The sequence below is a fragment of the Hipposideros armiger genome, unplaced genomic scaffold (genome assembly GCF_001890085.2).
Source record: "Hipposideros armiger isolate ML-2016 unplaced genomic scaffold, ASM189008v1 scaffold_4, whole genome shotgun sequence".
In the NCBI taxonomy this organism is placed as follows: domain Eukaryota; kingdom Metazoa; phylum Chordata; class Mammalia; order Chiroptera; family Hipposideridae; genus Hipposideros; species Hipposideros armiger.
In genome coordinates this window covers 7,611,549-7,634,489 of record NW_017731354.1, presented here as the reverse complement: position 1 = coordinate 7,634,489, position 22,941 = coordinate 7,611,549, and the positions used below count along the sequence as shown (strand labels likewise).

General features: G+C 33.4%; 1 protein-coding gene across 1 annotated transcript in view; it reads right to left on the bottom strand.

Moving 5' to 3' along the window:
- The window catches only part of CHD9 (chromodomain helicase DNA binding protein 9), a 135,656-nt gene that overhangs the window by 63,122 nt on the left and 49,593 nt on the right, over positions 1-22,941 (bottom strand). The window contains exons 4-16 of the mRNA XM_019644273.1: positions 21,031-21,142; positions 17,369-17,515; positions 16,248-16,316; positions 16,109-16,164; positions 15,353-15,470; positions 13,462-13,548; positions 13,122-13,259; positions 11,068-11,189; positions 7,760-8,003; positions 3,779-3,955; positions 2,278-2,421; positions 1,909-2,164; positions 587-797 (exon numbers count right to left, since the gene is read on the bottom strand). Coding sequence (XP_019499818.1) covers positions 587-797; positions 1,909-2,164; positions 2,278-2,421; positions 3,779-3,955; positions 7,760-8,003; positions 11,068-11,189; positions 13,122-13,259; positions 13,462-13,548; positions 15,353-15,470; positions 16,109-16,164; positions 16,248-16,316; positions 17,369-17,515; positions 21,031-21,142 — 1,881 coding nt within the window. The remainder of the gene's footprint in view (positions 1-586; positions 798-1,908; positions 2,165-2,277; positions 2,422-3,778; positions 3,956-7,759; positions 8,004-11,067; positions 11,190-13,121; positions 13,260-13,461; positions 13,549-15,352; positions 15,471-16,108; positions 16,165-16,247; positions 16,317-17,368; positions 17,516-21,030; positions 21,143-22,941) is intronic.

Here is a 22,941-nt window from a genome sequence, read left to right as displayed (position 1 = left end):
ATGTTCTATGATAAAATATCCTGATAAATATCCTCTTTATCTAAATACTGATTAGACAATATTTAAGACTATCATGTACCAAAAAAAAACCAAAACAAAACTCAATATTAACAAATCAGAAAAGATTAAATCATTAACAAATTTTATAAAGTGTATGACAAGAATGAAAATGTAGCAAGTTCCAGCTCTAATTATAATAATGAAATAGATCTGCAAAGGATCTTGAACAATTTTTCTTCCATTTTCAAGATGTTACAAATCTGTTTAAAATGTCATTACTACAAAGTTTACAAATTGAGTAAAATGTACACTAATAAACCCATTCCTAGGTCAAATATCTGTCAGTTTGCAAAGTTTTCTAAATCAGTCTCTTTAGCCCCACCTACGACTACAACTTAAGTAGGTTAAGAAAACACCTGACACATAATCCTAAACTATCTGTACTCATAGATTTGAATAAATTCCTATCTAGATGAAGAGAAAGATGTGAGTAAAGGTGGGTTACAACACAGTGCTGCCAGCACCTGAATGACATAAACGTAGCATAATTTACAGTATGCTTCAGTAGACGGACTGCACGCCTTACCTTTTATGGATCAGGTAGTCCTCCAAGATGTCAAGGCAGCGCACCATCTGAGAGAAGATGAGCACTTTGTGCCCTCCCGCTTTCATTTTGGGAAGCAATTTATCAATTAGGACCAATTTACCAGCAGACTGGATCATCGCTTGAAGATGAAAATCAGAAGCAGCTGGATTATAGGTATCCCTAAATTCTCCAAGTATTTTCTCCTCAGCACCTGTCAAAGAAATATAAGATTAATGCACAAATGCAGACAACTCCCAATTGCTTTTTTTTTTCTTCAAAAGTCAGAATTACTGCTCCTCTGTGTTTCTGCAACAAATTAAAATTTTCTGATGGCAGGTAAATTACTTAGTAGAATCATTTATGTTTTCGGCTAAGTCCCCACCAAAACCTGACTGTAATTCACTGAGGATACAAACAATGTCTTAAGCATCCTTTTGTCTCCCCAGACACCTGGCATAGTGCCTTATGTAAATTTATGTTTGCTAAGTGTTTAATGAGTGCTATTAGGGAAAGAATGAATGAATAAAAATGTGGTCCTAACCTAGGTGAGTAAACATTTATTTTTAAACGAACATCTAATATTTAAATACCGATATAACAGTGATCATCACTGAAGGGTGATCATAATTAATCTGGATATATCTATGGGCATCCTGTTGGCCATCAAAACAAGGAAAAAAGAAAAATTCAAAGGGAAGTAAGGTTACAAGTCACTGTCACATACTTCCTCCAGAGTCCAGGTCAGCAGCAAAGGTTCTCTGCCTGCCCTCCGCCTGTCTAGTCTTAAAAAGAGTACCAGGATCTCAAGGGACTTAGTTAAAAGGCTAAGAAATAACTTGTCTTGGATAAAATAAGATGCAGAGTGTATTCCCAGAAATAAGTGAAGAGACCCAAACATTGTACAGAGAGAATGCCAGTGGAGAATCTGACAGGACCTTAAAAGTAACACTACAGCACAAAAAATTGAGAGACACTAACTGGGGTTCCCAGACTGGAAAGAAACCAGGAAAAAAATGCGTGAATATGGAGGCCCAAACATGGGCTTTGCTATCTTTGTGTGTGAGGAGGATTGAACTGGAGGAGAAATTCCAGTCCGAGTTAGACTGAATCCAACTCCTGGCCCTGTGACCGGGCATTTTAATGCGGGAACCTGTCCTGAAGCAGTGCATACCGGCCCTGGCTCTGAAACACGTGCAGGCCCCAGAACTCCAGACTGAAGTAAGACTTAGAGGACCGCTGCCTCTGCTTGTAACAGCCACCCCAGCTTCTTCATGAGCATTTGTTGAAAGAAACAAGTATTTGTGCGCCATCCTTTTCAGTACCTTTGATGAGGTAAGGATGATTACAGCACTTCCTGAGCTCCATCATGGTATTGACCAAGTTTGGTACATTAGTCTGCCCTGCTCCTTTCGATAGAAATGAAAAGTTCTTCTCCAAAATAGCCCGGTAGTATTTCTTTTGAATGTTGGTAAGTTCTACTTCAATGATGGTTTCTTCCTTAGGGGCCAACTTCTTTTCCACATCTTCTTTTAATCGTCTCAGCATCATTGGTTTCAGGATGGCCTGAAGCTTCTGCACCTGCATAAAAAATGATGGAGATAATATATATGCACATTCAATTACACATAATGTACATATAATTGTAATGCTAAAAGAGCTGATGTGCTTATTCACAGAGACCAAAAGGATACCTGTTCCTCTGTTTTTAGATCCCCAAATTCTTGCATAAATGTTGATTCAGAAGGAAACCTTAAGGGTTCTAGAAAGTGAAGAAGACTGAATAGTTCTTCAACTGTATTTTGGAGAGGGGTGCCAGTCAAAAGCACCTTGTGTTCCTATATAAAGCAAGAAAAATTCACGTCAAACACCACAGTACTAAAATTATATGAAAGTTGACGTAGGTTATCAAATGTTCAGTGTTGGAAAAGCAAGTATTCTTCTGACCAAAATTTTCAAGAGTCAACTCAAAATACATCTCCACCCACAAATCTTCATTAATTTTCTTCTCCATCACTTTTTCAAAACTCTTTATCATTCTCCAATTACCTCACTTCACATGCTACTTTTACCTATTCGTGCTTTTAAAGAAAAGTTCTAAATAATTAAGAATCGCATTTTAGATTTTCTCAAGGAAATAGTCTTTTTAAGAATAAAGAGGGTATTTACTTCTTTTGTAGTCAACCATTCCTGCTCTGGTAATTTGTATACAAAACTGTGTTCATTCTTTATAATTTGGCTGATCATTTGGTTTTCGCACAAGAACAAATTCTCAGATCATTAAGGCTACAATCCAACAATGTGAGGGCTGACTGCAATATGCTTCTAACCTAGAACTGCATTACAAATCACACATAATTGTAACAGAATGAAGTAAACAGAACACTTTTAATGATAATAGTACAAATTTTTTAAAATTCGACTTGACAATACCTCTAAATTCCTTAGCTAAGTATTTGTATGTGTATTTACACATCTGCATGTGTACATATATGCTAGTAAATCACCTAGAAAGATACACACCAACCTGTAAACACTGGAGGGGGAGGGGAGTAAGAAATAGAACTAGGAGTGGGAATGGATGCAGGGAGTAAAAGGGAGCACTTTAATGTTTTCTGTTTGTACTTCTGTATATTTGAGTTATTTGTTCAAGTGCTCATGTACTAGTTATGTGATCTTAATTGAATCAAAATTAACAAAAAGATAAGCCGCTTTGATATGAAAGAAGCATACACACTAAGAAGGAGCCTTTTAAAAATCTTCTTTATTAATTATAACTACTTGCTAAGCATGTAGAATCATGTAGGAACTTTATCCCTCTATCATAAATGATCTGAATAATATTACAACTTTGGTGAAAGGACTTTTTATTAAAGAATGTATGGGCTTAAAAGTGATGATGCTATTTTCTTTTTAATAGTACATTCTACAGAGGTTTCTTTTTTTTCATTCTTGATGTTAATTACTAAAGCTTTTTGGAGGAAACAGCTAAAAAATTTTAAGACTTAGGAAACAAATGAGATTTTTTTTCTTACTAATTAAAGCAAAAACAATCTCAATCACCACAGATAGAAATCAGCTATACCCATACTCCACAATTTAAAAAGTCATAAGTTTTTACCATTAATTCTGATTATCTAATCTTTTACTATGTAGCTAAGAACTGAATTAAATCATAGTAATGATGTTACTTACCAGATTCATGAGTTTCAGACCTTCTAGAAGTTTACAATTTTTATTTTTTAACCTATGTGCTTCATCAATAATCACACATCGCCATTCAATTGCATTAAGCTCTCCGCAGCCTCCAAGAATCATTTCGAAAGTGGTGATGATGGCTTGGAATCTGTAAGCTCCTCGAATGATACGCCCCTAGAAATTTATCATCAAATACAACAATTTGCTAGAATATCTTGACCATAATTTTTACTTCCTGTCAAATAGCATAAAAATAAATCTATCGACATCTGCTATAAGTCATTCTACTGAAATTTTTATATATGCATAGACACTTCCTTAAAATAAGTTTTAGTATTAAAACTGTAATACATTGCTGTGTTTTAAGAATGTTAAAAATTATGCCCATAATTACATAATTTATAATTTATTACATAATTACATAATTTATAATTATACCCAAATAAGTATCCCTTGATAAAATGTTTTATAATTTTTATGAGATTTAACAATAATTTTAGGGCAATGAACAAATGACCATTTACACAATCTGGAGAATGAAATTTCAGTATTAATGTTTATTACTTACATCTAAGAATCCACACATATAATAAGTTATTAATATCAAAATTAGCTACTCAAGTCATTTATTCAGCAAATATTTATTGAGTGTCTATGTGCCAGACCCTGTTCTAGTTGATGGAGATATAGCAGTAAACAAAACAGACAAAAGTAATTATCCAAGTGGGACTGACAATCCAGTGGTTCAAATGTAGTACAGAGCCATTAAGGAAAAAAGAAACAACAGAAAAAATTAAAAACAAACAAACAAACAAACAAAAACTAAGTTAGAAAGTGATGAAGGTTGTGGAATAAAATAAACTGAGACCAAATTTATACAGTGGCTGAGAGGCCATTAATGAGAAGTGACATTTGAGCACCGTCCTGAAAATGAGGGAGGAAACAATGTTGCTGATCCCTAGAGATCTAGAGAAGAAAGCATTTTGGTCAGAAATAGCAAGGCCCTAATGCAGAAGTATCTTTGGCAGTATTCAAATAACGGCAAGAAAGCCAGTGGCTGAAACCCAGTTGAGTGTGGAGGGAATGAGACTGTATGTGTAAGGACTTTGGCTGGAACTTGGAGCAAGGAGCTATTGGAAGTTTTGAGACAAAGTGTCATGACTTGTCATATATTTGAAAAGAGTCCCTTTTGGCTGCTGTGGTAAACAGTCTGTACTGGCCCAAGGACAGGGTTTAGAGAGACCAAGTAAGAGGCTGACATAGTAATCGAAGCAAGAGATCATCACTGAAGGTCATGAGAAGTGCTCAATTCTGGATGGATCTGAACTACAAACTGATGGAAACTGAGCTACAGGATGTGCTAACGGACAGATGTGCACTGAGATAGAGGATTCCAGTTTGACTCTAAAATTTTTAACTTGAACAACTAGAAGGTGGCGTTGCTATTTACTACAGTGAGGGAATTCTGGATTTTGCTTTTGGATATGCTATGTCTGAGACATCTCTTAGACATCCAAGTGAAGTGGCTGAATAGGCATTTGGATACGACTGTAGAATTTAAAAAAGAGGTTAGAGTTGGTAACATAGATTTGGGAGTTTCCAGTAGTGTAGATGGTACTTAAGTTGTGCGAGTGAAATCTCTGATGAAATGAGTCTAGATATAAAAGAATCTGAAGGTTGAGCCCTGGGTTACCCCCACATTTAGATAAAGAGAAGATGAGAAAGAACCAGCAAAGGGGGCTTCAGAAGACACAGTTGGTGCTGTAGGACAATACGAAGACCGGGAATCCAAGTGAAGAGAATGTTTAAATGGACTGAAAACTATAAACTATTAGGAATTAGGAGAAAAGAAGGGTTAAGAAAGATTGTGTGTTCTGATTTGGGTTTTAACTCAATTATTTTAAATTAATTCATACTGATTGCATGTGCTGGCATTAAGATGAGCAACAGCTCCAGTAGATTATTATTAAAATAGGTATAAAGTATAAGGCTATATAGTATTTATACAGCATTAAAAACCTGAGCTATTGTATAATGTGCGCAGTTAAAGATATCACATTAAAAATAAGGGCTCTTAATTCAAAATGAAATGGGCTTATTAATCCCAATTTTCTTTGTGACTCTGGGAGAAACTGTAATTTCTTTATAGATGTTTCCTCATTTGTAACTAGGAGTAACATTACTTATTTACAAGGTTGGCATTACAAAGATTAAGTGAAATACTATATGTAAGCCGTTTAGAGTAATGCCTGGCACATGGTAAATGCTCAATAAATGTTTGTGGTTATTAGTGTTATTATCTCTGTTACGTTTCTATGGGCAATTCAGAAAATTTTAGCACAATTTTATTACTACTGTGATTTCAAGCTATTTAGTAACTTGAAAAAAGCGGAAGTTAAATATTAATTTAATTTATATTAAAATATACTTAAAAGAGATAATGAAAGTTATTTCTATATTTCAAGTACAGATCTATTTGTCTCATGAGGTATCTTTATTATTGGAATTTTAAACCCCTCAGATATTTTTCTAGAATGTATAACATTTACCATAAAAATATAATGTTTAATATATAATATTAAGAATACAACATATGAAGACTCTTCCAACTTTGTGGCTATCATATTTATACCAAACTCATGAGAGATATTAAAATTGTAACCTGTTATAATCTTAAAATATTTTAATTGTACCTTCTGTAAAAACTTATATTTAAGTGATTTCTATGTTACCAATACAGCTTTAAAACTGTACATATGTATGATTAAGAATAATAAAACATTATGGAAGGAAATCAAACTATAATCTAAGATGTCATAGGCGCCAAAGACACAAAGATGATAGTTTTCAATAGAACTGAGAAATAATTAAAGGATTTTGTAGATGCTTAATTTCATAGAAATGTAACTATTTCAACCACAAAATGAGAGAAAATGAGGTTACAGAAACAAAATCACTCATAATTGGGAGGCAAAAGTAGGCTATGCATATTGCCTTACTTCAACCTATATCACATCACATGACCTGGCTATAAATGATGATGGTCCGTATAAAAACAGAAGAATTGGTGAAAGAAAAATAAAATATTAAGGTGCTACTGAGGTACAGGCAGAGTGCCAAGTGATAAACCCTTTCCAGTTAAAAAGTACAATTTTGTGTAAAATGTGTTTTCATTGATTTTGTTTCTTATTTCTTAAAAGTTTATATTTAAAAAGTCATATTACCACTCAAAACTACAACCTGGCATTTCATGATTTCTAGTCTTAACTTTCTGCTAGGCAATTCTTTCTTATAATGTCATCTCTTAATTTTACGATCTGTGTATGAAGCAGAAAAATAGGAAATCTTTTCCTAATGATCACATGGCCAAAGTAAAATTTAAAACGTTCCTCTAAAATATATGGGAGAAGAAAACCATAAAATCACCACAGTACTGCAATAACCAATCCAAAGGGGAAAAGACACAGGGGTGTGCTTGCATCTGGACATATTATACAACAAACCAAAAATTTTAAAATGTCTAAAACCAAAATCCAGTGAACACAAGAGAGAACCTATGGCTTCACGTCAATAGGCACTTTTAAACTCATGGTGTTCACTGGAGATTTAATTCTTAAAAATGGAGATGAAAAAAAACTGGAGGAAGAACAAAGAGACCATTATAATTGTAAAGTTAATGTCATTTAAAAACAATTAGTAAAACAATCATTCTAGTTTAAAAATTAAAGATACAAATTTGTACATTTGTATAGATCAGCAAATTTATACTGAACTAGAGCATGAACTTGACTACTATTGTCATTGTTCTCTTTCGCTACTAAAATTTATTGTAAAATAAATACGATGAATAAAGAGACTTAAGTAAGATCTTAAGTAGGCAATGAAAATCTATCCTAAATTTGAAAGTAATTAATATGTACTACTTATCTTGTTCAAACCTGACCATTCACACAACAAACAAAATGACCAAGAACACACCTGTGAGTCCCTGAAGTACATCTCATATTGCTGTATCATCTGTCTGCTAATCAGGCTCCCATGATAAACCACAACATTAATATCAGTCCACGTACGAAACTCTCTCTCCCAGTTTGCAATAGTAGATAGTGGAGCAATAATCAGGAAAGGTCCTCTTATACCAGTCAGAAGGATTTCGTAGAGGAATGTAATTGATTGAATGGTTTTGCCAAGACCCATTTCATCTGCTAAAATGCAGTTTCGTCTGAAATAAACAAATATATTATCCAAGCATACATTGGGTTTTTCTATATACTACAATGTTTTTAAAGATAAATATACAAAAATAATTAAAGATCAAGTTAAAACACTTGCATTTGTAAAAGTTGCTGAAGTGCAGAGTAGGCTTATAATTACGATTTTATTATTATCCTGCAAAAGGAAAACTAGATTTTTGTAGCTCCAAAATAAAGATACCACCCAATAGCTGTTTGATTTTTTTAAAAGAGTGAAATGGCAAGAGCAAGGCAAACTAAATATTTTCTTCAGGAAGCATTTATTAAATACCTTCTACATCTCAGCGACAGTATGAGAAGTTGGGATACAAAAGACATAGAACATGTTCTCTGCCTTCCAGGGGCTTGTGTCTATTAGAGAAGCAGACATGCAAATAAATAATAAGTAGTCATGCAATGTGCTATTAGGCACTGGTTTTCAACTTTGGCTGCGCATTAGAAGAGCCTACAAGGCTTGGAATAAACAGATAGAAACGCAGGACCTGCCCCTATCCATTCGGATTCAATGTGTATGAAATAGAATAAAAGCATTTGTAATTTTTAAAATAAGCTCCATAGATGATTATGATATATGCCCAGTTAAGACTCACCAGTATTAAGTCTATTATGGAAGCTCAGAGGAGTAAGTGTCACACTCTGGTTGAGATGAGAGATGAGAAGACCACCAGGAGGTCAGTGTTGGCCAGAGAGCACAGCAAAGGAATGGAAGTGTACAGAACCTGATCCACTAGGAGATCACAAGTTGTTTAATATGGTTTTGAGAGAAGGGTAAAGGGAGAGGATAATATTAGGAAGCAGGAGTCATAAATTAAAAAGATTAGACATCATTCTAATATGCACTGGAAGTCACTGAAAAATTTTTTCAAACCTGATTAGATTAGGTTTGTATTTTGGAGTTTACTCTAGTGCCATTGTGCATATTAGAAGGTGAGGTGACTAGAACTTGAAACACTAACTGGGAAAGTAGTGCAATAATGGAGGAAAGAATGGGTGGACACTTGGACTAAAGGAGGAGGGACTAAGAGGAGAGAACTGATTCCAACGTTAATTATGAGTTGGAACGGTTGGAACCTAGTGATCAATCAGGTACACAGCATGTACATGACAGCCAGATTTCAGTTTGGGGGACTAAATGAATTGTGTTAGTTTTAACTGAGATACAAAATATGGAGGAAGAATACATTTGGTATGGAGAAAACAAAAAATGATAAGACTGATTTTGTATCTGTTGTGTTTTAAGGATCACTGATAGACATTAAGGTAGCAGGAGGCAAACAGAAATAAGACGTGGGGTTCACATACTTTTGGAGATAAAAGTATGAGATCATTCGAATATTACTGGTAAGTGAAGGCACAGAGGGATGTAGAATATGGCCCAGGGAGAACAAATATGTAAGAGGAAAAGAAAAAGAATTTTGAGCAAGAAAAACCAACACTGAAACGGTAGGCAGATGAAGAAGAATCAGCAAAGGCTGTTGAAGGGAACGGTCACAGAGGTACTGGAGAGCTGGGAGAAAGTCACATTCTGGAAGCCATTGTGAGTGAGAATGGGGGGAAAGTTTAAAGAAGGAAGGAGTGGCAACTATGATCCAATGCAGCAGACAGCAAATTGGGCTGAAAACTGTCCTGTGGAGTGGAAAATTAAGCGTTTCAGAGGTTGTGCGGGCTACTCTTCCTAGAAATTTGCCTAGGAAGTTACAAAGAGGAAACAAGGTAGCTAGAATGAGAAAGAGAACAAGGAGACATTTTATCCTTTTCTTTATTACTTTTATACATAGGTTAAATCCAAATTTGTTCAGAGGCTGAAGGGGCGGCACTGGTCTTCAGAGGTGGCTTGAAGACATAAGAGTCAAGGATGCTAACTGAATGAAGGGAGAGTCTGAGAAGACTGGATGAGATGCATGTCAAGAGTTGAGGTGGTAGCATTAGTCTTGGTCCTGGGGAGGGATCTTTTAACTTCTGGTACATGGGAGTAGAGGTTAAGAATTACATTTATAGGCTTGGGTGGCAGGCAAGAATTTGAATGAGGTCATCTACTGGCTGGCCCTTGGCTTCTCTAAGAAGCAGTCACAACAGAGTGACAGGGGTAGGGTTCTGATAAAGGGCGTGAGAAAAGTGGTGAGTGTTTAAAAGAAGCAATGCAGAAAATGTGAAAGGGTACTGATGAGGGAAGTAAAAAAATATTTTGTGAACAACTTTACCTGAAAGGTTCTCTTGGGGAAAATCATGATTAATATTTACAAAATATAAGCCAGGGAAAGAATTGCATGGGATTACAGGTCTCCCTAACTCCATCTGACTGAGTCTTATGATTCACCATTACTAAGTGGGACAACTCAGAAGAACCATGTGAGAAGTAAAAATACAGAAAAAAATTTTGAATAAAAGTGTCATCAAATTTAACTATTATTACTAATAATAGTGCCTTCATCTGCTGCTTTGTATACATTAATATACTTCTTTCTCAATCATGGTACCATTTTTACTTCTTTGCAATTATCTTTTCTTCTCAATAGAAAAAGTAAGATAAAATTCCATAAAGCATTTGAACAACTTAAAAACAAGGTAATTAATAAAAGGGGGATAATTCATTATTAAGTTCTGATATTTTGTATTCCATTCCTTAGAATTGCTGATAACCTTCTTTGAAGATTTACATTAAATAAAAGACTTAACTCTCACAGATGTAATTACTCATACCTTACTAACTAGACTCAATTACTGACAGACAGAAATATACTAGGTTGATAAGTTGAAAATCATTCTGTAACATAGATGTTTTATGATGTTAAGAAAGGTATTTCAAATTTAATTATTAAATAAACTATCAACTTTCTTCAATTCTGATTGGTATATTTAAATAAAGCAATTGTAGTCAAAATCCTAAATTATAATTTACATATCTTCCTGAGGTAACCTAACTATCAAAAACGAAGAGTCCATGACAGTAATAATATAACAACCGCAGTACCTATTTTATTTAACATATTTTGTCATGTACTAAATGTTTTTCTGTTAAGATACACTACATACCTATTGTACCAATTGAACAAGAGCCAGTTGAGTCCTTCCAGTTGATATTCCCTGAGTTGATTGCCATTTTTATAGTCCCTGGATTGATCTATTTTTTTCCAAATATTAGAGGGAGGACGATCCTTAGTGGAAAAATAAAGAATGAATGATGTATTTCAGACTTGTAATCTTCTGTACATCTCATAAGCAATATTTTTAAAGTAATCACAGGAACAGAATATTACATGGTATTAGAATGAAATTTCACAAATATTTAAAGACCAAATTAGTTCTATATAAATGTTCCAGAAAAAAGAAGAGGAAGGCATATGCCTCAACTTATTCAATGAATAATACGAAAATCAGACAAAGACATTACAAGAAAACTACAGACCAATGTCCCTCATGGACAGAGATGCAAAAATTCACAACAAAATTTTAGCAGATGGAATCTAGCAATATATAAGAAAGGTAATACTTCATGACCAAGTAGGGTATTTCCCAGGAATAGAAGGTGGTTTAAATTTGAAAATTAATCGATATTGATCAACAGACTAAAAAACAAAAATATGACATTCTCAATAGATGTAGAAAATAGGTTTGAAAACCCAACATCTATTTCTAATAAAGACTATCTTTAAATTTTGAATAGAAGGTACTTTCCTCAACCTGATAAGGTGCATCTTTGAAAAAGCCAAAGTTAACATACTACATAATGGTTGAGACTGAATGCTTTCTCCCTAAGATCAGGAAAAGACAAGGATATCCACTGTCGCCATTATTCAACACTGTACAGACACACCACATCGTGTCCACCCCAAAAAGAAAACCTTTCCCTTTTACAATATCCCTTGATCCACCCCTCCCTGAACTAGTGAACACACATTTTGTTTCCTGCTTCAAGAAAAGGCATTGAGAAGTTTAAAAAAAAAAAAAAAATTTGCTGGTTAGCTGCTGTTCTCTTGGTAATAGGCTACGGGTAATACTGAGAGATAAATAAAGAAGACCAGAAAATAAGGAGAATACAAGAAAAAAACATTATTATAAAAACAATATGATCTCTTCCATGGAACAATTCATTCATTTTCTTATCTTACACCACATCTTCAAATTTTTCATGGAAGCCTGCCTCATTCTGGTGCTAATCCAAAAGTGATAGGTTCCTGTCTTTTCATGTATAAATTCTCTTTTAATAAAGTAAGAAATTTCTATGACCAAATCATATTTGAAAAAGGACAGACCAAAATATTTAACTAAATCATAATATGAATCCTCTATGTGAATTTCTGTTGGTTGGCTCCCTAAACTGGATTGACATGAGAACAATCTTGTTTTAAAGACATGAAAGTAAGAAATTATGTAATTATTAGCAATATCACAACTTGCCATAACTTTCTAGAATTCTACATTTTCTGTAATAGAAAAATCAAAAACTGACTCAAGTTTTTTTTTTTTGAACAGGGAAAAGATATGCACGTAATCTCTAAGAAATCAGTGTGCCTAATTTATATATGCCTTTAACAATATTCTATACAAACAGTTCTAAAACTAAAGCTACTATGGAAGTAGATGAACTATCTAGTTATGGATAAATAACTGGTTTACAGAAAACAAAGGAAAAGTCAATATAATGTGGAATTTTTTATAGAGAATTAATTACTCTACCTAGAGTTGAAACTGATATATGTGATATTTTTATAAATGAAAAGGAAGTTATTAAATTCAGATATGAGGTAGAAGTGTTCACAACTTTTCTGGAGGGAACTTTGGAAAGAAATACTCATCACAATTTTAAATGTACATATACTCTGACCAAACAATTAAAATTCTGAATTGTGTTATAGGAACTTGTACAAGAGCATACTGTTCAATGTGGCACTATGTATAATAGCAAAACACTGGAATATCCACTGATGAAGGAATAAATTAACATACATATATGATACGATGTAGTAATTTTAAAATACAGTATTAATTGTATACCAAAGACTAAATTAAAAATTCAAAGATTACATTAAACCTACTGAATAAAGAAATGCTAGGATTTTATCAAGTTGTCTAAGATATGTTCTTACCAAATGTCTTGTGTCAGGTCTTAAAGCTTGCAGTTGTTCAAACTCTTCTATTTTTGCAAGATCTACATCTTCTTTTAGTTCCCAGGTACTATCTTCATATGGTAATGAGCACCACTTTACTAAATAGTAAATAACAGGCTGTAAAAAAAAATTATTATTTTGTTTTACCATCTGGAAAAATAGTTAAAAAGAGTTTAAATATATTAACCTATGTCAATAAAAACTAATAAAACATGTTCTATTGTTTTAGGTCATTAACTTTAAAAAAAGAAGTAAGTTTTAACATTGGAAAGTTTTAGGTTTCTCTTACTTAAAAAAATTTTTTTTACCAAATATTTACCTCACCAGTATCTTTATCTTCACAAAAAGAGACTTCTAACACTCTGTCTACTTCAACATAGTCTGGGTTAAATGGTTCTTCTTCCATCTAAAATTAAAAAGTAACAATATTTGACAAAGAAGTAGAAAGAAAATTTACTAGCTATTCATTATAGGACAAACACATAAGTCTAATTTCAATTAAATTTCAAAAAAATGGAACACTTCCATTTTAATTTTCAAGATATTTAGGATGTCTATATTATGAATCACCGTTATATAAAATAAAACCAACCAAATAGCACAAAAGCATAAGGTACCCCAGACAAATAAGTTACTCTAGAAGATATGTTCTTTAGAAGTTTCCTAAAAGCTGCCTCTGTACCATTCTTTTGCGACTTTCCTCAGGTCCAAGAGTTGAAGACCACCAATCACCCCAATGCAGGCTCATCTCTCAGTTGAAGCAAATACTCTTTCTTACCTAACTGAATTGCAAACTCTGTTTCAGCTATCAAACTCAACTGCACTCATTTACTCTTCAACCTATACTTCTTCCTTAGTTGACGGTAACACAGCATTCCCTCTAAGCCGTACTCCCAGTTATAAAAGCCAGAAATGGAGATGCCATCTTAGATTTCTTCTCTTTTAATAATAATAGCCTAATAAGTCATCAATTTGTACAGACTCTACTTAACTACAACTCAAATTGGTTCCCCCTACTCAGTCTCACTACTTCATCACTTCTTGTACAGTGTGCTGCTGAAATGGCATCATGTACCTCCTGATAGGAGTCACTGAGAATACAGCATCATTTTTGTGACATTCTTTTAAAACTCTGCATGACCTGAATCCTTAGGACACATCACACAACCCCAAATTTAGGAACATGCTACAAAATAAACTACCTAAACTCTTTTTTAAAAGATGTCCAAGTAATAAAAAACAAAATAAGGTTGATGAAAGGATATGACAACTAAATACAATATGTGATGTTGGATTGGATTCTGGAACAGAATAAGCACAAACACAATTTTTGCTATAAAAACATTAGTGGAACAATTAGTGAAATATGACTAAAGTCTGTAGATGAGGTAATAGTACTGCATTAGTGTCAATTATACTATATTTATATATAAATGAATTTATTTATTATATAAGAGAATGTTTTTAGAAAATAAATAATGAAGTATTTGCAACTTACTTTCAAATGGTTTAGAAAAAATGTACGTGCATGGAAAAGGCTCCCAGAGGGAGAATGAGTGTGAACGATAAAGCAAAAATGGTAAATTGTTAACAATTAGGGAACCTAGTTAAATATATGTGAGGATTCATTGTACAATTTTTGCAACTTATTGCTTGAAATAAAAAGTCTAACATTTTTCAAATTAAAAACAAAATTCAGATAACTCTAAAACTTCTCAAAAAAAAAAGTCTATTAAAAAAAAAAGATTTTAGAGAAGGAAAGAACACCATCAGACTATTTAGTAAAGCCGAGAAGGGTAAACGACTTTTTCCAACAATGTTCTGTTCATACATATAAAACTGGTATTGAAAATACACATTTCATATACTGAAAAATATTATTTTCCATTTATTTGCTACATTACCATTTCTACCACTTGACTAACTTTGTTGATAAAACTCTGAGGTACTAACACACTCACATTCACCTCTAAGTATGGAAACACATGCTATTTAAAAATACAGGATTTATCTACCAGTCTGAATTATGAGTGTTCCTTTTTCAGGAAGTTTCCAAACTAAATCTGCGAAAAGAAAAATATTATATGTAGATAGCATTTGTAATCAAATATCAAAGTTTAAAGCCTAAGAAGTAAAATGAATAATAAAGTTTTGATAAATAATACATGTATTCAGAGTTCAACACATAATAGTCTCATTTTTTTTCTTACGTCTGAAAAAAAATGTGCTCTTTGTGCTTGTCTCAATTTGAATCGTTTGATTTTCTGCTGAATCCTTTTATCTTTCAAAAGCTGTTGTTCCGTGGCCCACTCACAGTGAAGATAGGAGCTAAAATTTTTATAAAAGCAACATATTAGAATATATAAAACCATGTTTTGCCTTATCTAGGTTTATTTTTAATCATAGCATACACTACAAAATATTATCTTCCACTTTACAAATAGGTAGTTCATCATTTCATTTAATGTCAGTAGCCACTGTGATAACTCGTATAGTCTAAGAAGACTAGTATAAAGTCTGCAATTTACCATAAACAGAATGGTAAACTGAATCATATGGATAACAAGATGTGGTTTATCATTTATTTCTCCATTGTAATAATTTTGTCATGATCAGAAAGCTAATTTGTTTTGAAAACAATATAATTTTATTTAAAGGTTTTCTTGCACCAAATTATAAGGAAAAAGTAGAATAAAAACTGAAAAGTCCAACAATTCAAATATAATGTCTAATTTGTAAATGCATATTTTATAGTCCTACAATTTGATGCTAATAATTAATATTTTTTTAAATTTTTTTTTAACATGAAAGGTTTTCAGTCTTTTTATTTTTTTAAAGTTTAAGTTCATGAAATAATAAAACATCTAACATGCAGATAAAATAAAAATCAATTTATCTTAATATAGTTAGATATATTAACTTATACTTAAATCAACATCTATTATTTTTCTAACTGAAATACTTACTAATTTTTGTATTTTACAAAAAATTCTTCTGTATCAATCATCACTCCAGGTGATATCTAAGAAAATAAAATCAATAATTATGACTTTTATTATTAGGCCATGGAATGTAAAGTATAAGATATAATGTACCATCACTTACTTCCTTTTTTCCAACTCTAGAAGATAATATTTTGTCCACAATTGCAGCATCTTCTTCACTTGGATTCTCCTGTAGGAGGGAGGGAAAAAAATAATGGTACATTCTGAAAACTCCTTTAGTTTCCACTTTGTACATTTAGAAATACAAGAAAATTAACAAACAATTATGTAGCACATGTGCCAGGTATCATGTCAGACATTAAGAATACAAAGATGGAAAAATAAATCGTTTCTGTCCTCATTATCTGCATCATTATCATAGTGAACACATGCTTTTTCATGTGATAGGCATTATTCCTAGCACTTTATTTATACCAACTAATTTAATCCTTGCAACAATACTATGTGGTAGGTGCTGTTTTCATCTCCATTTTACACGTTCGAGGGCCAGCCGAGTGGCTCAGTTGGTTAAGAGCTCGCTCAACAGTTTGAGCTCTGAGCAACAGCAGTTCGAGTCCTGGCCCGAGCTGAGCAGCCACTGAGCTGCCAACAGGTGGCAGGATGGCTCAGCTAAAAAAAAAAAAAAAAAAAAGACCCATTTTACACATTAGAAAGCTCAGGCATAGAGAAGGTATTTGCCCAAGGTTAAGGTGCCAAATCACTCGACTAGCAAACAGAAGTTGTTCACAATCCAGATAAGGGAGATTAAGGAATTAGAGAGAGAGGAAAATGCACATGTAAATGACATAAGAGGTATCAAAACATGGCACTCAGGAAACTGTGTTCATAAAGCCAGTGGACTGAATGCTTGTAGAGTAGTGGCAGGAGATATAGCCAGAGAATCCATACAAAACACTTCATATGCTGTGTTAAGAAGACATCGTTACTTTTTAAGACTTGGGGAACTACCAGAGTTTTCAGTAGAACAGTACTATCATCAGGCTTATTACTTAGAAATACTCTGCAGAAAGGACAGAGTTTGGAGGAGTTTCTGGAATACATATTTGAGAGTGGATGAATCCCTGGCTTTCTGATTTGAATGATTAAAGGTTCTATTACCTACAAAAAAGAATCCAAGAGGAAAAGTTGCAAGAGGTTTTAGGAGGAAATATAATGAAAGCATTTTAAAGAATTTATGTTGGTTTAAAATGTTTTGTTGTCATAATCCCAAAGCTGCCTTACCACAAATAATTGTAAAGGCTGTTCACCAGGTAAAGGAGCTGAATTCTTTTTTATTTTCAAAGAGCCTTTAACCTCTTCTTCAGATTGCTTCCCCTCTCCATCTTCTGCATATTTTTTCCTTTTAATTTGTCGATTTGATCTTCTTTTCTGTAATGAACCATAATTATAGGACTTAAAGGAAAGATTTTTAAAATAATTAACTCCAGCATTGCAGTTTAGTACATTAAATTTTCAAAACTGTATGCAACATTCATCTTTTCTCATTTTTCCTTTTAATTAAAGGAAGATTTATGATTTCCCCTTTGCCACAGGTTTACAATCTTTAGATTACTTCCTTAAGTTTCAAATAACAAAGATTAGTAGTACCTTTACTACCTTTCTTCAGAAATTGTTAAGAATAAAAAAATCTTATTTAATTATTTCACAGCTTGGGCAAAATATAGTTTATTAGTAATTAGTAATTGCTTTATTACTTTTCTTTAGAAGCTACTATTCAGAAGAGTAAAAACGTATATGTTTAACTATTTCACACATCTTGGGCAACACAAATGCGTATTTTAAACTATTAAAATTTACACAGTTTTTGCCCCAAATCTAAAAAGTATATCGGATGAATGAATACTGGTTAAATAATTAATCAGGGGCATAAAACTAAAAGAAATTAAATAATACTTGCCACAAAACCCATGAATTTGCATTTAAAAAAGAATAAAACAAAATATAAAATGTTTTTTTAAATACACAAAAATAATAAAGTACAAAATCTACAAAATAATTAAATGTGAATGAAGGAGGAGCCAGTGTTTTACTAACTTTACTACCTTTCCTTGAAAATAAAGAATATCACTATCATAAAAATAGAAATAAGCCTTTAAAAGAGTACTAGTAACATAATTTTTAAATAATCTAAGTAATTTTAAATCAGGTATCACTATACATGGCTTTACTTACCTAAATACCTAATATTTGATGTTCCCACTATAAAAACAAACTCTCACATTGGTTTGAAAACCCCAAAGGACTTAGGTTTGCTTTTTTTCAATTCTCTAAAACCTCATGTGTGGAAGCATTTCAGCCAACTATTCTACTGCTCAAGATTTGGTAAATCTACCCCTTTTTTTTTCTTTTGTATATTCAGTAACTCCCATGACAACTCCCCAAAATGCAATCAGCAAGTAGACAATGTCTTCAATTTGGTTGGTCTTTCATACTTCCACAGCCATGACAAAAATGGCTGGCTCAGAAGCGGTGTGCGGACAAACTTGTTATTTGCATCCAGAAAGGTTGCAGTGGCCTTTAATGTGCCTCTGCCTCTTTCTATGGAGACCAATGAAAGGAACTAATATGGTGAATAAGCTCAGCCAAATGCAGTAGACAACTCCATGCCTCATTCAGGATGAGTCACCATCTCCTGGCCAAGAAGACATTTACATTTCAAAACTCAAAGAAGGTACCACTTTTGTTAATATCAGAAACAGGAAAGTGGCATGTAAAAATTATAATAAAAAGACTTACAGGAACCCAATTTTCCCGCATCCTGCTGTGAAAGGTATGAATATTTCTTTTTCCCTGGAAGAAATTCTAAGGCTCTCTAATTTAGCAGTAGGCTAAAAAAATGTTTAGATTTCTATTATGGGCATCATACAGTGCTTCTTAATGCTTAAGGCTAGTTTAAATTAATAACCAACAGTGACATTTATTATTGTAACAATAGCATGTATCAACAATGTTATGTCTCACTAGGCACAAATATTCTAAATAATGAAGTTTGAGAATAATTCAGTATATACTTTTAGAACGTTCTGTTATGCATTAACGTTTCCTTTCTAGTCACTTATGCACCTATTGCTAGTTTGAAATGCCTCACTTAGTCTTTAGTAAATAGTAAATGAGTGGCTGAAAGAATCCTTTGAACTCACAAAAGCACACATGCAGGCGAGTCTTTACAAGATACAACGAGGGCCACTGACTATAAACTGCTCTCTAATCCTATGAAGATTTTATTCATCTAAAAGATTTGAATATAGCCAATTTCATCATAAATTATATTCCACTAGATTATATAGTTACATATCAGGCATATCCAAACAAGGTGTCACTCTCATCAATTATCTTTCTCTGTCATACAATAGCTCTACTACTTTATAAAAACTAACTTGATGTCGCTTTTTTGGCTAATTTGAATTTTCTGGCTTTCTCCTCCATGATGTTTTTCAAAGCACAATTTAAAAGTGGCAAGTTCTTACTTCAAATTTCTTCTTTCTAGCTTTTTTCTTATGTCTTAAAGGCTTTACCACATAAGAGGTCAGAAACATGCTTTTAAATACTAATACTTCATTATGATATCATATTACTTGTTTCCTATAATAATCTTAATATAATCTGCTGCAGAGGCTTTAAAATAATTTAATATTTTAAATATAGTCAGACTATTGAAGTATTCTCTATTAAAAGGTGAAAAATTAAATATCATATTCACATTTTTAGACTTCTATCTGACTCCAAACCTTAAATTACTTTTCAAGCCTTCAAATCTTGACAATCAATTGTGGTTGAAAGCTATGTGGACCTCTCCATCATTTATATAATGATACATTAAAATATACCAATAATATAGATTCCTTCCCCATTTCTTTTTTTGTGTTAGAGTAAAACCTATCAATGCGAACTAATACTATAGTGAAAGGTATATAAGAAATATAGGTTAACCTATACTACCATTTCATTGTTTGGTGATTATATAATGGAAAAATGGCCAGCATTATTCTAGTAAAAATTAAACTAAATGTTTTCATGTTGATTAAGTTAATCATAAGTTTCCCTAAGTTACGGATAACATATAAAGAAAACGCCAGGCCATGTAATATTAGGAGCTTCGGTCACTGCCCTTACCTCAACGCTTGCAGCAGCCCAGGAGCCTTGAGCCACTACTCTCCCATTGGATAAGAAGCTGCATAAGGAAGAAGAAAGGCCATTCAGGGGCTTTCTGGCCCCATAATTCAACAACTGCCACCACCCCTACGGCCTATAGTTGTACTTTAATTATTAGAGAGCAGAGGGTGGCCTGAATTATTATGACCTTCACTATATATATATATATATATTTTTTTAACTTCACAAGGTTATTTTGTATAGTCATTTATTAAAAAAAAAAAAGGAAAACTGCACAGTATTTTTGTTTACATTAGGGGATTTTTAATATAAGTGGTTATCTTTTTCTTTGACAGAAGCAGACCAAAGGAATTATCCCTAGGAATGATTCAATCCATTTGCTTTTTCATTTGTAGGTGATTTAAAAAATCAGCATGTCCATCGTTAAGTTCACTCAAAAGCATTCTCTAAGTACAGGAATCACTAGATAGTTCTTTCTCCGCACCAAAAGCCAGGAAGGACTTTGGATTGTTACTTAACCTCTCTGGGCTTTTGTTTCATTATTTGACAAATAAGGAGTTTGAGAGGATATGTAAGTTTCCTCCCAGGTCTAACATTCTGTAATAATCCTGCTAGGAGTATATTGCAGTAATGTTGTCATATAAGTTCTACTATGCAATAAAATGTGTTTTGATTATTAAACTACAGTATAAATATCCATAAAGCAATATTATGCTATCTAAATAATTCTACCAATGCTTCAGCTCTCAGAAAAAAATGTTAATACTCACTTGAGAGTCTTCCTCTTTGCAAGTATGCTGTGCCATCTGCTCCACATCAGATATGTCATCTGAAGATTCGGTCTTTCTTTTTTGTTTCTTACCCAATGTAATAATGAGTTTGCTGTTTCAAGAGGAAACGAGTAAATATAAGTAGTAAGATCTCTTTGCATTTTTGGTCAAATTAAGATTGCCATGATAAACTTTTCACTTGAATGTTCAACCAAAGATGATAATTATCATGAAATCCATAATGGCATTTTCAAGACAAAAACTGTATTCTAATGGAGCAAATACCAATTAATATTACAGTTAACGTACTTGGCACAGAAAGGCATCAAGTTCTATCACTTGTTTCTAAGGCTCAAGATGATTTTTCATAGGAAAATTATCAGGCGATGTAACTATACTTAATAATTAAAGTGACTACCTTATTTTCTTGTAGATTTAAAATGAGAGATTTTTTTTCCTTCTGCCTTACTAATTCAAATTCCACTGAATATCCTTAAATCCCACCCACTCCCTAAAAGCCTCTACTTCTTTCTCCCTTATACTGATTTCTCCCTTGTAAAACACTTTAACAATTAATTGTTCTTTAATTATTTCATTTATGTTAGGGCTTATCTTAGATGTCCTCTATGTTTCTAAGGAGCAAGAACTTTTTTATTTTTTTATATTTCAACAGTTTGCCTGCCTCTCATATACATATGTGTGTTAACACTTACACACACACAAAATACAAATGTACAAAATGAAAGTGTTAATTTTCTTTTTCCTGAACAGAGGCAGAAGTACAGAGCTCCCACATTTCCTTATCTGGTTTAACACATGGGAAGGAATGGTCTTAAAGTACCATACTAATCACACTATGCTAAGTGCTAATCAGGAAAATTCTACTTTAGATACATGTATTCCAAACATACAAAACTCCCAAAATACTATCAGATATGACATATCAGAATTTTTCAACAATTATGTTTTTCCTAATGTAGGAGAACTTGGAGGTTAAGGGTGTGCACTTTGAGGTCATAGGGTCAGAGATCTGAAACCTGAGTCCACCACTTACCTACCTGTGAGACTCTGGGCAAATTACCTGATCTCTTTTTGCCTTAGTTTCCTTGCCTGGAAAATTGGGATATTATAACAGCTACCTCTATTGTTGCTGAGAATTAAGTGGGATAATGTATGTTACCTCTGAGCAAAGTCTTAACACATAGTAATTTCTCAACTCATGGTTACTGCATCTAATTATTATACGCCAGGCATTTTCCTAGGTTCTAGGATTTGAAGATAAAATAGACACAGTTCCTAATCTTAAAGTTATCATTGTTAAAATACGATCACAGTGAAAATGCTAAAATGGAACTTAGCACTAGATGTAACGTGAGCAAAAGGAAGAAGTGAAGAGTAAAGGGGGCTTTACAGAAAAGGTGAAGTCTGAGATTTGAATGATGAAAGGAAATTCAACAGGTACTGGAAGAGGTAGGGTACATTCTAGGTAGGGGGATTCCCTAGAAGAATGAGAATATGCAGTGATAAGAGTATGTCAGGAACACTCAGAGTAAGTACTGCAGGAGGAGGTAACAGAGGTGGTCATCTAGAAGGGGTGACAATCACAGAAGATGGCTTTGTATGACATGCAAGGAGTTAACATTTTAGTCTAAGGCCAGCTTTTAAACTCCACAGGGCAGGACTTTAAAAAGAATCTGTCTTGGGGCCGGCCGAGTGGCGCGATGGTTAAGAACTGGCTTGGGACACCAGAGGGCCACGGTTCGGATCCCACATATGAGGGCCAGTTACACTGCCCTCTACAGCTAAGATGCTGGACAGCAGTTCAACCTGGAGCTGGGCTGCCATGAGTCGCCGGCGACGGCGTAGGCTGCAGCCCCTGTGGCAGTGGGTTGCCATGGGCTACCGTGTGTA